The sequence below is a fragment of the Eleginops maclovinus genome, chromosome 5 (assembly GCF_036324505.1).
Source record: "Eleginops maclovinus isolate JMC-PN-2008 ecotype Puerto Natales chromosome 5, JC_Emac_rtc_rv5, whole genome shotgun sequence".
Classification (NCBI taxonomy): domain Eukaryota; kingdom Metazoa; phylum Chordata; class Actinopteri; order Perciformes; family Eleginopidae; genus Eleginops; species Eleginops maclovinus.
Window position 1 is genome coordinate 18,417,539 of NC_086353.1, and position 13,423 is coordinate 18,430,961.

The window sequence follows — 13,423 nt, forward strand, 5'->3', positions numbered from 1 at the left end:
TATGGTTCAGGGTATTATTTGGGCAATCTAACAGAATACTTCTCAAATAGTTCAAATGAAACCCTCCCCTTTGTCCAAAAGCAGGATTTCTTTCTGTCTGCATTATATTGATATTAAACTTGTGATGAGTTCCTACATTCTAAGTGCTTAATTGTGCTCCTTGCAGTTTCTGTGATATATACATGTTCTTATACTACAGTATATTTGGTCTTTGGGCACATGTTGTATAGAAAATACATTATTCTTACCCAAGACTAAATATAGTATGGTGAGGAAAAACTAACTGAATATTTATTCAGATTTGTGCTTATGCAAGCCTATTCAATAAACACACACTTCACTGCAACTTGTTTAGTGTTCAGAAACATTTATTACTAAACAAATACAAATAAATAACATGTAAAACGGGTCCAACAGGTCTCTAAGGATACAAAATGATGATGCAAAGGTTTACAAAGGTGTTTTGGCCAACATGTAATCCCAATAAACTAAGGCAACGCATGGGAGTAACACACTATTCAAGTAGTAACAGCAGTGAGCAGTAACACCACGCTCTGGAGCTGCATTTTAGCATGATATAAGTGAGCACCCTATCCTAAAAGAAAACTGTTAATATCACACAAACGGGGGAGATTGTCTGTTTTTGGTAAACTAGGCACAAACATTTAAGGGAAATAAATAGGAATTCTTCGTTCAAAGCAGAGCACCAGTGGACAACTGGAAAATCAGTGCAATCAAAGCTGAGTTACAACCTGATTAAAAGCTCCTCTTTCAGACGAGTAATTTTGAGGTGTAATGAATATCTTCATTCTTGGCTGGATTCCTGAATCCTGGTGTCCTGTTTGCCTGCTCAGGGACATAGCATCCTTCTTTTGTAACGTTCAGCCAATGAGTGATCCTTCTTATTTATTTGTGTAGTTTTAGATGCAGGAGAATGTCAAATCTTCCAGTAATTCACTCAAAACAAACTGTAATTTGTGTTGAATATGTATTTGCTGCGGCCCAGAGGATTGAAACCACTGGCTTACAGAAATATTCATCTGTTAATGTTATTCAGTACACCTGCAAGTTCCCTGCAAGGACATTACATAATGTCTGCAGCAAATCATAAACAGCATCTCTCTGGTCAGCGCTTTTCCTCTTAAGGTTGGGAAGTGTTTTGCCAACTCAACACTTGTCCCACTTACATCTGCAGCATCAGTACACTTCAAATGGGGAGAAATACTGGAAGCAGACCTGATAAAGGTTTGTGTTACTGACAGAGCAGCTGATGTTTCACCCAAACTGAAGTGAGACTATGTGGTAGTGGAGGGCTGTCAGCACGGTATTATACTCTGGTTTTGAAGTGGACGGAATTTCACAGCACACAAGATAAAAAAAGCAATAATATATCCGCCAGCAACAGGCATCGCTTTAAATTTGGATTTCTCTGAAATGGTTAGATTTACAATATTGATGTTATCGCTAGAGGCCTTATTAGGAGTCCACACTGGGGCCAATTAAAAAGTGTCACCGGGGTCTCGAGGAGCGAGTGCTCTTTGGGACCCTCTGAGGATTGGCTCTGAACTGTCCTCGCCTGGTCTCTGGCGGCTGCTCAGCAGAGAACCCACTACTGTGTCCACTCATCGGCACCACTCCCTTGTGTCGTTCTGCTGCTTTTTTCTGAATCCTGCAGGAAAAAGGAGATGTAGTTATGCCTCTGCTTGTTAAAAAAAAGCCTATAGTGCAAAAAATTCAATTCATTAAAATATCTAAGCTGAGTAGTGCTACTTCAGCTGGCTGCACCATTACTGGAGACTGGAAAATTACATAGAAAATATATGTGCTAAATCCACTAAGGACTAGATTTTGAATGCTTTCAGTCGGTTTACTTTTTTTAAATCAGATGAAGCGACTAATTGCTCAATATAAAGCCCTGTCATCAGAGTTTTAGCTCAGAGTACGAAAGATTCCTTTACCCTGTGTGACTGTGTTATAAATAACTGTCTGAACATGTGTCCTTATAAATTCACACACACACAAACACATGTGACATAAACAGAGATCTAAAGAAAAGAGGAACCAGTGGAAACTCACATCATCCCCCTCTTCCTCTCCAGCGATTTCTGCGTAGCAATTGAGAGAGAACTCCTTCCTCTGGGATGGCCACTCTAAACAACACACACACAAACACACTACAGATCAGCCTCTGCAGTGCTCCCTAGGAATGTTACAATATTGTAAATAGAAGAAGAAGAAAGATGAACCTTTATTAATCCCCCTAGGGGGAAATTCAGTTTTCACTGTTTTTACATGCAAACATACATTAACCACACACAGGTAGGTGCACACATGCACATGCATCTGGAGAGGTGCCAGAGCAAAGGCTGCCAGTTTTGCCGGTGCCAGGGAGCAGTTGGGGGTTCTGTGCCTTGCTCAAGGGCACCTCAGCAAGTCCCAGGAGGTGAACAGGCACCTCTCCAGCTACCAGTCCACACCCGTTATTTTTTCCAATCAGGATGTGAACCGGTGACCCTTCGGTTCCAAGTCCCTACAGACTGAGCCACTGCCGAGTACATGGAATATTTTAGACTGGATCAACAACATAATAAAGCAACACTGTTATTTAGAGATGGGTCGATGGGCATGCCTCATGCATCCCATATTTTGCTGGCCAGATTACACAAATATAACATCATGGCTTTTTCTATGTGCATATAAAAGTAGATGTGTAATACAAAGTGTGCGCACGCTCTGAGCGACAGCGCACTGTTACAGCAGGCCTCGCCGAGTGTAGCACCGTGTGTCACCGTGTGTTGTTTTTTGTGTAATGGTTTGTTGTTGTTTGTATATTGTATGTATACTGTGTACAGTGCTGTGAAAATAAATATGTTTTTTTTAACAAATAAAACTAACTCTGTGCAGTTATAGAGAACTGTTTTTAGGGGTCATTGTTTTAATATGAACATACAATTTAATTTGAGTTTTCCATGATAAAAAAGTGGATCAATCCGTGCAACTCCTGTAAGATTCCTTATAAGCAGTGTTGGGAGTACTACAAAGTATTGTGTTAAGGTAATCAGATTACATTTGTCTGTACGCAATAGTGTAAAGCTGTTGGTTCGGCAGTAATTACATTATAGTTCTACGCACAAAATGATCTAGTTATTTGCGTTACTTTTAAGGTCTCCAACTATCTGCAGTAAAATAAATCAACCGTCCCTTTTTGCTCGCAGCAGAAATGTCGCATAGCTAAGATGTTGCCCGTTTCATTAATACATCCATGGTTTCCACGGTGGAATCGCCATCCTTCCGAAACATATTGAGCAAGAAATACCTGGAGCAGTGTTCTGATGGAAACACGGCTGACGTTTAAATAAAGTGTATTAGATTAAGTTTGTGCTGATCCTGGCATACATGAGCTTAAACTACTGTTATTTTTTCTCTGATTTATGGTGCACCTCAGGTGATGTTAAAGAGTAACTTAGCACTGAGTAACTCAGTAAAGTAAGGGATTACTTTTTTCTAAAGTAACTCTTAGTGTGTAATGCAATACTTTCCTTGAGGAACTAACCCAACACTGATAAAGACAATGTGAAATGTTAGGGTCTGTCCAAAAAGGTCCAGACAGTATTAGAAGCACTATGGCATTTGGAATAATTAGACCTGGATCAGAGCCACTGTGACTCAATGCTGATGCTCTGTGGCGTTGAGGAGGCTCTACTCTCATTTTCAGAGAAACTCCCATAGAGGGAACATTGGGATTCTAGCCTTTGCAGACCCTTTACATGCACAAAAACCTATATAAAGACACCACAGGAAAGGACAACCCCAAAAAGCATGGTAAGACCTCTTTAAGTTTTGATCAAGTGGTAGAAAATGAGAATCTGCTCTTCTGGTGTCTTTCTGTGGCATTATGTGAGATTGCTACAGCGGTCTGAGCCATATCCAATGTCTATGATTGGTTCAGCTCCCACATTGAGAAAGTGTTACCTGCCGCCTGAGCTCCCTCTCTCTGGCCAGCTCCCTGTCCCAGCCGATCAGCTGCATCCTCTCCCTGGCTGACAGGCTGAAGAATATGTCGTGGACCTCGTAACGTGCGGCGCGCAGCTGGAGTGGGGGAGACAATTACAGAGCAGACGGCAGGCCTGAATGAATGCGAGTGATGGTGTTGTGGTAAACTGCTGATGGAGGGAATAACTGCTCAGCTGGCAGTGTAGCAGGGAAGAAGAGGAAAGGTTAACAGATGTTTTACAACATGTGTGCGCTTTGATACCTGCAGAGTGACTCTCTCCTGCAATAAAACGTCCTGTCTGCTGCTCGGGCTCTGCTGCTGGAGGGCCTGCAGGAACTGGTGTGTGTCCTAGATGAACAACACACACACACACACACACACACACACACACACACACGCACAAGTGCAAAAGAAGTCTTTAGATCACTTAAGTAAAAGAGCAGATGCCACAGTGTGGAAATATTCCTCTATAAGTTAAACTTCTTTATTCCAATACTGCTTTAAAGGGGCCCCATTCTGCAATTTTCAGGTATATTTGTATTTTGTGCCTCTGCTTTAATGTTCAAACAGCTCTTTATTTTTCTCATACTGCCTGTGCTGCAGCACCTCTTTTCACCCTCTGTTTGAAACCAGAGCCCGGTCTGCTCTGATTGGTTAGCTGGTGCCACTGCAGATCATTTAAATGCACAACAAACCTGTATGACGCACTACAGGAACAAGACAACCCCCAAAGCACAATAGTGACTCTTTAAGTAAAAGTATGAATCTTCAAATATACTTATTAAAATAACTTAAATATAGTAATTTAGTAGTGATGCTCCCTGTCAGTGTTTATGATGCATTAGGGATTATGTTATATTTGACTGCTGTAGATTTTTAAGGTTGTTTCGATTACAACTCCTTTACAAACTTTAATCTACAGCAATGCATCTTATCCTATCATCATCATATGTTTGTATCTTTGTCCTTCGAGAAGCAAGCATCAATAAAAGGTCATCATAAAAAATAGCAACATGTGATGATGCATATCCCAGGGAATCCAGGAGGCTGTTTAAGTTGTTTATTTAGCTTGGAAAACCTTTCAAAACACATGAAAGCAATGCTTTCAGTTCCTCACAAACATTACACGTTTCGATATATATGGCTTTCATTAAACAGGAAGTGCAAATAGAGGTCTAAGATAATAGAATGAGAGTAGAACGTACAATGTTTACTTCTGAAATATAGCGTAGTAGTAGTTTAAAAGGGAACTAAACAAGTTAAGTCAAAAAATATCTCAGTTATGAAGGGATAAGATGTACTTTATCGATCCAAAATTGGGAAAAAAATGTGCTGCAGTAGCATAAAAACAAGGCATTGCACATAAGTAGAAATAAAATAGCAGAAAATGTACAATTAGAGTGAAGATAACAAATCTATAAAGTATTAGACAAATAAAACACTACTGAAGGGGCAATACTTGAGTAAATGTAGTGGGTTTGCACCGCTGTAAACCAAATATACAATCTTTATTCTACGAGACAGAGCTGTCTCCACTCACCCTGACGGTGCGCCCCAGCTGCGCCACCCTCTCCGTCCTCAGCATCCTGCGAGTCAGGAATCCTTTCACGGCGGCTGCCAGCAGGGGTCGGCAGCGCTCCGACAGCGGGCCGGGCTGAGGAAGAGAGGAGAACTGAGTGATGAAGGGGGGGGGGGGCGAATAATGAGGACCAGAGGGGGGACGAGAGAGGAGAATGCTAATTCCATCAATGACAACCAATTAATTTCCCGCGCAAATTCTCAAGGTCTTCTGCTCGGCATCTGTTTAGCGCGTCAACGGGAGCGGGCGCGCAGCTCAGGACGGTAACAGGGAATAATAAGCTGCAGAATAATGTGCCACTCACTTGTTGATGCTGAAAAACAACTATAGTGAAACTTCAATACACATGAGAGCAGTAACAGATGAGAAGGGTTAGAGATAAGGATTAAGACATCGAGGGGGGACTATTTGTTTCCACTGAGCGAGTCGGCTAACTGGTGATGAATAAAGAATATTGTGGGTAGGAGGATAAGCTCTTCGCTTCCCTGACACTCAACAAAATGTGCTGGTGTTACCTGAGAGAGGAGAGAAAAGGTCGCCGTATCCTCGGGACGTGAGCTTGACATGGCGCAAGGGAAGGACACGCTCTGGAGGAGACGGTAGCGCTCTGCCAACGCCTGGGAGACAAGACATGGAGACATGAGTGTGTGTGTGTGTGTGTGTGTGTGTGTGTGTGTGTGTGTGTGTGTGTGTGTGTGTGCAGACACGCACGCAAGGTTGGAAAAATATTGAATTGGAGAGGACAGCAAATGAGGCAGGAGGAAGAAATTAATTGAGGGTGGAGAGAAAGAGACAGAAGGGGGGAGCTGGGGCACAGAGGCAAGAGGGATGAGATGAGAGAAGTACCAGGGGGGGAGAGGACGAGGAGACAGGAGAGAAGGAGAAAATTAATAAAGCCAGAGAGTAAAAATGACGTTGGAGGAGGTTTGAGGGAAAACAAAGAAGGTAGAAGGGACCATTAGTGGAGGCACTGGACGGGACGATCTGGCACTCACACACAGACGCTCATGAATTAAACAAATTATCCTCTCTCTTTCTGTGTCAAATCCCTCGATCCCCTCCTCCCTCCCAGTCCAGCTAGCTCTCTCATCCCATCACAAACGATGGAAGGACAGAGGGGAAGGCGGAAAAAATAAGTCAGGTTTTTTTTTTACTAAACAGTTATGTTAATTATACTGTTGTTAAGGAGACATAAATTAAACAAGGGACTGTGATTAATAGGGCAAGGACACTGGGCCAAGAACAAATACAGACACGAGCTGAAGAAACAAGAACTGGCAGCCAGAGAACAGCAGGCGTCCTTGAAGCACACACACACACATACACACACACACACACACACACACACAAACACACACACACACACACAGAGGAACTGGCGACTATGCCAGCTTGCCTCTTAGGGATGTAATGAAACATTTATGGTAGAATCCCTGTGTGTGTTTTTACTGGGGAGAGTCTGAAGGTCTCTTGTAATGAGCAGATGTCTGTAGTCTGCCCACGACCCCGCTCCGCACGCTCTAACAGGTAGGGCGACTGCACATTACATTCCGGGTCAATGTTATATCACAGCTTAGTGAATCGGTTAGATACTCTCGGAGCTCCTTTGATAGGTGACTTTGGGTGGAGTGAGTTATGGTCGCCTTTACGGGGGAGTTACGTAGCTCTGGATCTGTGTAGCAATAGGTGATGCAATGTAGTGCAAGAAGCAGGGCCATTGAGATGAAGGAAATATCAATATGACTGTTTGAACCGTGTTTGGAGTTAGAATAAAGAGGTTTTAGAAACATTTCATCTCTTCGGTTTCTGCATGTTCCCTTTGAGGCTCACAGGAGGGGACACACTCGCATGACAAGCAGAGAGACATTTTGAAAGGGCACAGCTTGAAATGTTCTATACCACGGGGTCCCCTTTAGCCCTCTGAGACCCACGGGATCGTATACGACCCAAATATCACGTCGTCTTAAAAGCGTCATAACTTCTCAGCAGTTTGAGCTAGAACTAAACTATGTTATCAAGTTTGTCATCGTGAGCCGTTTACTTGCATTGGTAAACCGGAAGCGTAAAGTCTGAAAAGATGGGGATAGTGTCACCCTTTTCCCGGCGCGTTGCTTATCGTTTTCTGTTTTTTTTACCGCTATATTCTCATCCACCATCTTTGTTGGTGACGTATAGTGTGTAGGAGTCATGTTTCTGAATCGAACACTCCGGTTGGATGCCTTCACAGCCAATCAGAGTGTCTGATTCAGAGGGTTGGGACACAATACTCCCATGAATACCCTATTCTGAATCAAAACATGCAAGCTGTCCCTGTGTGTGACTGTGCACAGGAACTGCCATGATATACATCATGTTTAGACATTAAAAAAAAAGCATGTAAAGAGGAAGTTAGAAGCTTCTAACCACTTCTGGCACAATCCCAACAAATGTGTGCAACTTTCTTGGTTGTGTGTTCTTTACAATATTATGGTTAGCAGTTCTTTTGTAATGAAATAAATTTAAAATTCAAGGTGCCTTTTTAGATTTTTTTTAATTAATGGCCAAGTCTTTGATGAGTGACATATAACATTACCTGAGGTTGTGCTGATTTCTGGGATGTGTAAAACTTGATTATTCTGTAAAAAGCGATGATTTACACGGCAAAAAACAAAATATACAGAAACAGAAAGGTCCTAGCGTGGGTCTCAGAGGGTTAGTTTAGGGATTAATACGGCAACATGAAACGCAATGTGTTCAATTCAACTTCAGCTGGGGATCTTTGTTGCTTCTCTTAATTTCTCATTCCCTGTCATCTCTCCCTGCACACACGTGGTTATTAAAAATGCTAACTCCTTAAACCAATTAATCATACAGGAGCTAGTAGTGTTATTACTGGGGGACTTTACAATTAATTGTAGTATATGAAGCAACTCAGGATGAATGAACAGTAGTCCCCTAACTATACCAGTGGCTCTCCCCCTGGTCTCACCTGCATCAGTGCTTCCTGCTGCCTCCGGTGCTCCTCCTGCAGTGCTCGGACCTGAGCAGCGTGGGCCTGTTTCAGCTGCTCCTGCTCCGCCTCCTGACCGCCGTGGCCTTCATACCGCCGCACTGCAGCTGCAGGCAGGATATCTGTGATAGGTGGGTCACATAGTGAGTAAATATAATAATGTTGGCAAAGAAATAAAGAGGTGTTGAGGGACGGGGGTATGCTGGGTTCTTATCTGATTTATTATTATTCATTTATGTTTTTGGGATATATAAAAAAAAAATCCTAAACAAGAGGGCTGTACAGTGCACTTTACCTAAAGAACTTACAACAAAGAAGACAAAAATGGACTCCCTATATAATGCAGATTAAAACCATATTAACTTAAAAAGACCTAAAGGAACAGCTTGAGCCATTCATACAGAAAGATATCGCCAACTATTTGGATCATCAAATAATGTTTAAAGTCATTTTTCAAGTAAAAATTGAAAAAAAGTAGCTGTTTTTAGCCTTAAATATGAAGATCTCTCTGCTTTCCTCCATCCAACGACATATTTAAAATAATATCTCTGGGTTTTGGAATGACAAAAAAGCACTGTGGAGTTGGAAAAACTGGGATGGACCTTTTTAGTGACAATTAAAAGACCAAACAATGACATCAATTACTCAAAATGAAGTTAATACAAGTAGCAGCCTTAATGCTGTTCTTATTATTACGTCTCGTTCTGGAGTGTTGTTTGTAACACTGCTTCCTATTCACCCGGTCACAACACAAACTGTCCCTGTCTCACCCCGGGGGCTGCTGCCTCTGCTGGCATTTGCACTCCTCTCCCTCGTCTCGTCCGTCATTTGCATGAGCAGCCGCCGTTTGACCTTGGATACCCCGCCCTGACCTTCACCTCCACTCTCTGGGGTCAGACCTTTCTCCTGAACAAGATGACTTTTGTCTGACGATTCGAGGAGCCACAGGCCAGACGGCGCGTCCACGTCGTACGACTGGTTGAGAGACGGCGAACGGGAACCGTTAGCTTCTGCGGCCGTCTCGTTCTTCCTCTCCGTCGTTAGGTTACTGGAATCTGAAAGCACCGAAACGCTACGTGAAGACGTGGTTGCAGACGGAGAAATTCGGAATACGTCGGGAATTCGCATCCGCTGCATGACAGAGAGGATGCACTTAGCTGTGGGCTTTCTGCTGCCGAGCTGTCCATGACTGCTTTTAAGTGCTTCTGTAGATTTTTCTTTGTCCTTTCCTCCCTCTGTAGGTAAGGATTTGGATAGCCTGAGCTCTCTTACGTTAGCAGCTTCTTCGGCCTGTTCATCAATGTCACTGATGCATGGTTCAGATCCAGTGTCTTCAAGCACGTTATTGAAATTGTCTAATGATTGCGGCTGCTCTCCGAGTCTTTGGTCTTGCTCCACCTCATCGTCATGCCTCATTTTGTTAAATCTGAACTCGTTTTGGGTGTTGCTGTCAGTTCGGCCAGGGCTTTCCAAGTTGTCTGTCAGTGTGGATGCCAGATCCGAGATCAGTACTTTCAGACTAGACAGGTCGTACTCGAGCTGATCTATGTGCTGTGAGCTCTTATGTGTGACATCCCCTTCCGCCGGGAGGTTCACAGTGCAAGCAACTAACGTTGGACTGTTTTTATCTCCCAGGTCTCTAACCCTGTGGCTTTCATTCAAACGTGAATTGACTGAAACGTTCCTCTCTGAGGTCCCCACCCCATTGAGAGCTTCTCCATCTTGGATAGTGCTTTTGCTTTTCACAGGACTCAAACTGAAATTAAGGGCTGGGATAGTTTGATATTTCCCTACCCCATTATAAAAAGCTTTGGGACAGGTTGTCAAGTAAAAGGCTTCCTGATTGGGTGAGGAATCTGTTGACGTGGGCTGTTGCTGTGGGGCGGGACTGATTTGGGTAGCCTCTGTTATGACTTCTTGTGAAATATTCAGCTTGTTGTTTTTGATTACGGTCTCCTTCACAACACTCATTCTTTCATTAGTATTTCCAACTATTTTTAAATGTGTGCTTTCCAAATTAAAGCTTTCCTTTTCCCCAAAAACTCGTTCTCAAACGCTGTATCGTTTTCAAAGAATTTCTGTGCTGGCGGGATAACAGTGCCTCTCCTCTCCTTCAGTCTCTTCCCCTCTGCGGTCACAGTCCCCTTATAAGGAAATTCGTCATTCTCCTTATCAGAGAGGCTCTGCTCCTCCGCCCTTGCTCTCGTCTGTTCTTGGGTCCTCTCCTGCATTTTAGTGCTTTTGGCTTGGTTCCTAAGCATCCGCTGGCTCCGCCGGTACTCCTGGGATTTCTTCAGCAAGGCCTGGAGGCTCATGCGATAAGGCTCCTCAGATGGATTTTCCTCATCTACATGGAGGCCTGCTGGTGCGGATTTTATGTCCTTGTGCTGAATGTGCAGCTCTGTCGTTGGACTGAGATGAGCGTTTAATATCTGTGATAACTCCAGATTGTCTGCCATGCCACTGTTTTCTAATAAAGACACTGTGCCGTCCATTCTGTCCAAACTGTGATCATTGTCAAGTTCAATGACTGAAGAAAACGAAGAGTTGTCCCCACTCTCTGTGCGGTCTTGATGACTGCTTTTAGATGTCCCATCTTGTAAATGGTCACATATGATTGAATCCTCCTGGAGCGAGGTGCAACTGATGTCTTTCATTAAAGTAAAATGAGTACAAATTGGGGATTCCAGTCCGCTCCTCTCCAATTCCTCTCCATCTATGGGAGGGTGGCTGAAAATATCTGGCATCTTGGCGATTGTGTTTGAGGTGTTTTGAAGGAAAAGGCCACCCATGTTATTATGATAATCCCCCTCTAATGAGCTAATGCTCTCTCTCTCTGCATCAATCCTTTCAGAGACACTGGAGCTGCTCACAAGATTCTCAAAGGTCACGTAACCAGAGGACGCTGACTGTTGGCTCGGTTGTGAAACCGGTTGGCTGTAATGTTGTTTAAAAAGGCCATCCTTCTGGTCACTTTGCTGAGGTATCACATCAGATGCGAAAAAGGCACTATAAGTAGTTGATGTCAATGGAGGAAAAGAAACAGCATCCTTCTCTTTGCCTTCAGGTGGCGGTGACTGCAAAAGGCTTTCCTTTGTTCCAAGGAATAAATGGCTCTGCAGCCCAGATCCAATGCTGGTGTCGCTGGAATCTGAAGATTTTGGTTTAATCTCCGACTCTTGAAGCAACTCCTCCAGTGTTGGTGTCTTCCTCAGCTGGAAAAACAAGGAAGGGGAAGTATGTTTAGACAAAACACAAATATAGGAAGATTGTGGATGAGGATAGCTGAAAAGTAAGGACATATCTTACCTGAACACTGTGGAGGATAGTTTGCACGTAGGCCATTCTTAAATCATCCTTCATCTTCCTGTGGACAGCAGCTTTCTGCGCTGCATCTCTGTGTCGCTGCATCTCATCTCTCTGCCCCCCTGAGAGCTGTTATCATCAGAAAGCAGACATGAGGCGCCATGCATGTAAAACAACAGATTACTGGTTTGGTCTATAAAATAATAACAATGACAAATGTCCATCACAAATTCCCTGTGCTTTGTTTGAGATGACAACAAAAAATTGCTATTTTGTCCAAACAATATTTGAAAACCCAGGTAAAGATATACCAACTTTACAATTATATAGAACAGGGCAGAGCAGCAAACCTGACATCTGACAAGCTGGAACTATCTGCCCCATTTTCAGTAAATAGTAAAGGATATTGTACCACTTCCCTGTTGAATTACCATTGTTCCATACATTCAGTTAGTCATTTTAAAGATACAAAGGTATTCTGTAGAGGCTTTAACCGTGTTTTTAGTCTGTCTGTGCCATGAGAGCTGAGATTAACTCCCCGAATATTGAGGATTTTAACAGAAATAAAGCTAAACTCGTACCAGAGGAGGAAGGATGGGTCGTCCATAGAAGCGGATGAGAGAGGAGCCAGGTGGAGGTTTGTCTTCCTCCTCACTCTTCCTCAGGTGGGAGAAACAATGCTGCACAAACTGGTCGTAGTCCTCCATCAAGTTGCATCAGGACACGGTCGGTAGAAACAGTTAACTTACGCTATTGATATGATATATTAGCTGCTGAGCTGTAACCCTAGCTAGCTAGCTCACTGGCTAACGAGTAGCTGCTTTTGGTTTGGTTAGCGCTCAATAACTGCGGGTAAAGTAATATTTAGGATATATATATTAAAAAACAGAGTGAAGAGAAGCTAAAGAAGAGCAGCTCTACAGTGTTACATTTGAGAAAAGAGAAACAAAATAAAGTCTAAGAGGACACCAAACCAAAACTCTCCATCAGGATGGATGTGTGTTTACATTTTTACCCGCCTCTCCTCGCGCAGCAACCGACTGACAGTTAGGAAACGGCCGCGGCGCCATGGAAACCCGGAGTGGATTCACAGCACGGACAGGGTCGAATACAGCAAATGAATCAGCAAATAAAGCAATTTACAAGACAACACGCAACTTTTGTCCGTAAAGACTCATATTATATTAACTAAACAAATGAAATATTTGTTGTCAACAACATTGAACCTAGGTTTGTATTGATAAAGAGCAAAAAGCCACAACATTCCGTGTTTTCACAGGATCCGGACCTGCTGGAGAAGAAGTGGCAGTCATAACTCGGTATCGCCACCTACAGACACAAATGTGTGGCTTTATAGCGCTGAGATTAAAAAATATATATACAAAAACAAATCATTTGTAGTTAAGTTGTGGAGTTGTGGCCTATTGGCACCTCAACATTAGGATTTAAAAATGACAAATACGTTGTGTATAGATTCCATATTTTCTTTATCTTTCCCACCATTATTTAAATCACATTTTAAGTTGACACACTAGAAATGTGTGGGCCAAATATA

At 42.9% G+C, this 13,423-nt stretch overlaps 1 protein-coding gene across 1 annotated transcript; it reads right to left on the reverse strand.

The window, feature by feature from the left end:
• Positions 1-356: 356 nt before the first annotated feature.
• On the reverse strand, positions 357-13,085 carry cp110 (centriolar coiled-coil protein 110). The gene is given in 11 exon segments (XM_063884493.1): positions 357-1,669; positions 2,077-2,150; positions 3,973-4,089; positions 4,256-4,342; positions 5,535-5,648; positions 6,089-6,190; positions 8,542-8,684; positions 9,333-10,604; positions 10,607-11,777; positions 11,872-11,997; positions 12,450-13,085. Coding segments are annotated over 11 exon segments (3,492 nt in total). The 5' UTR covers positions 12,576-13,085; the 3' UTR covers positions 357-1,509.
• Between the last annotated feature and the right edge of the window lie 338 nt (positions 13,086-13,423).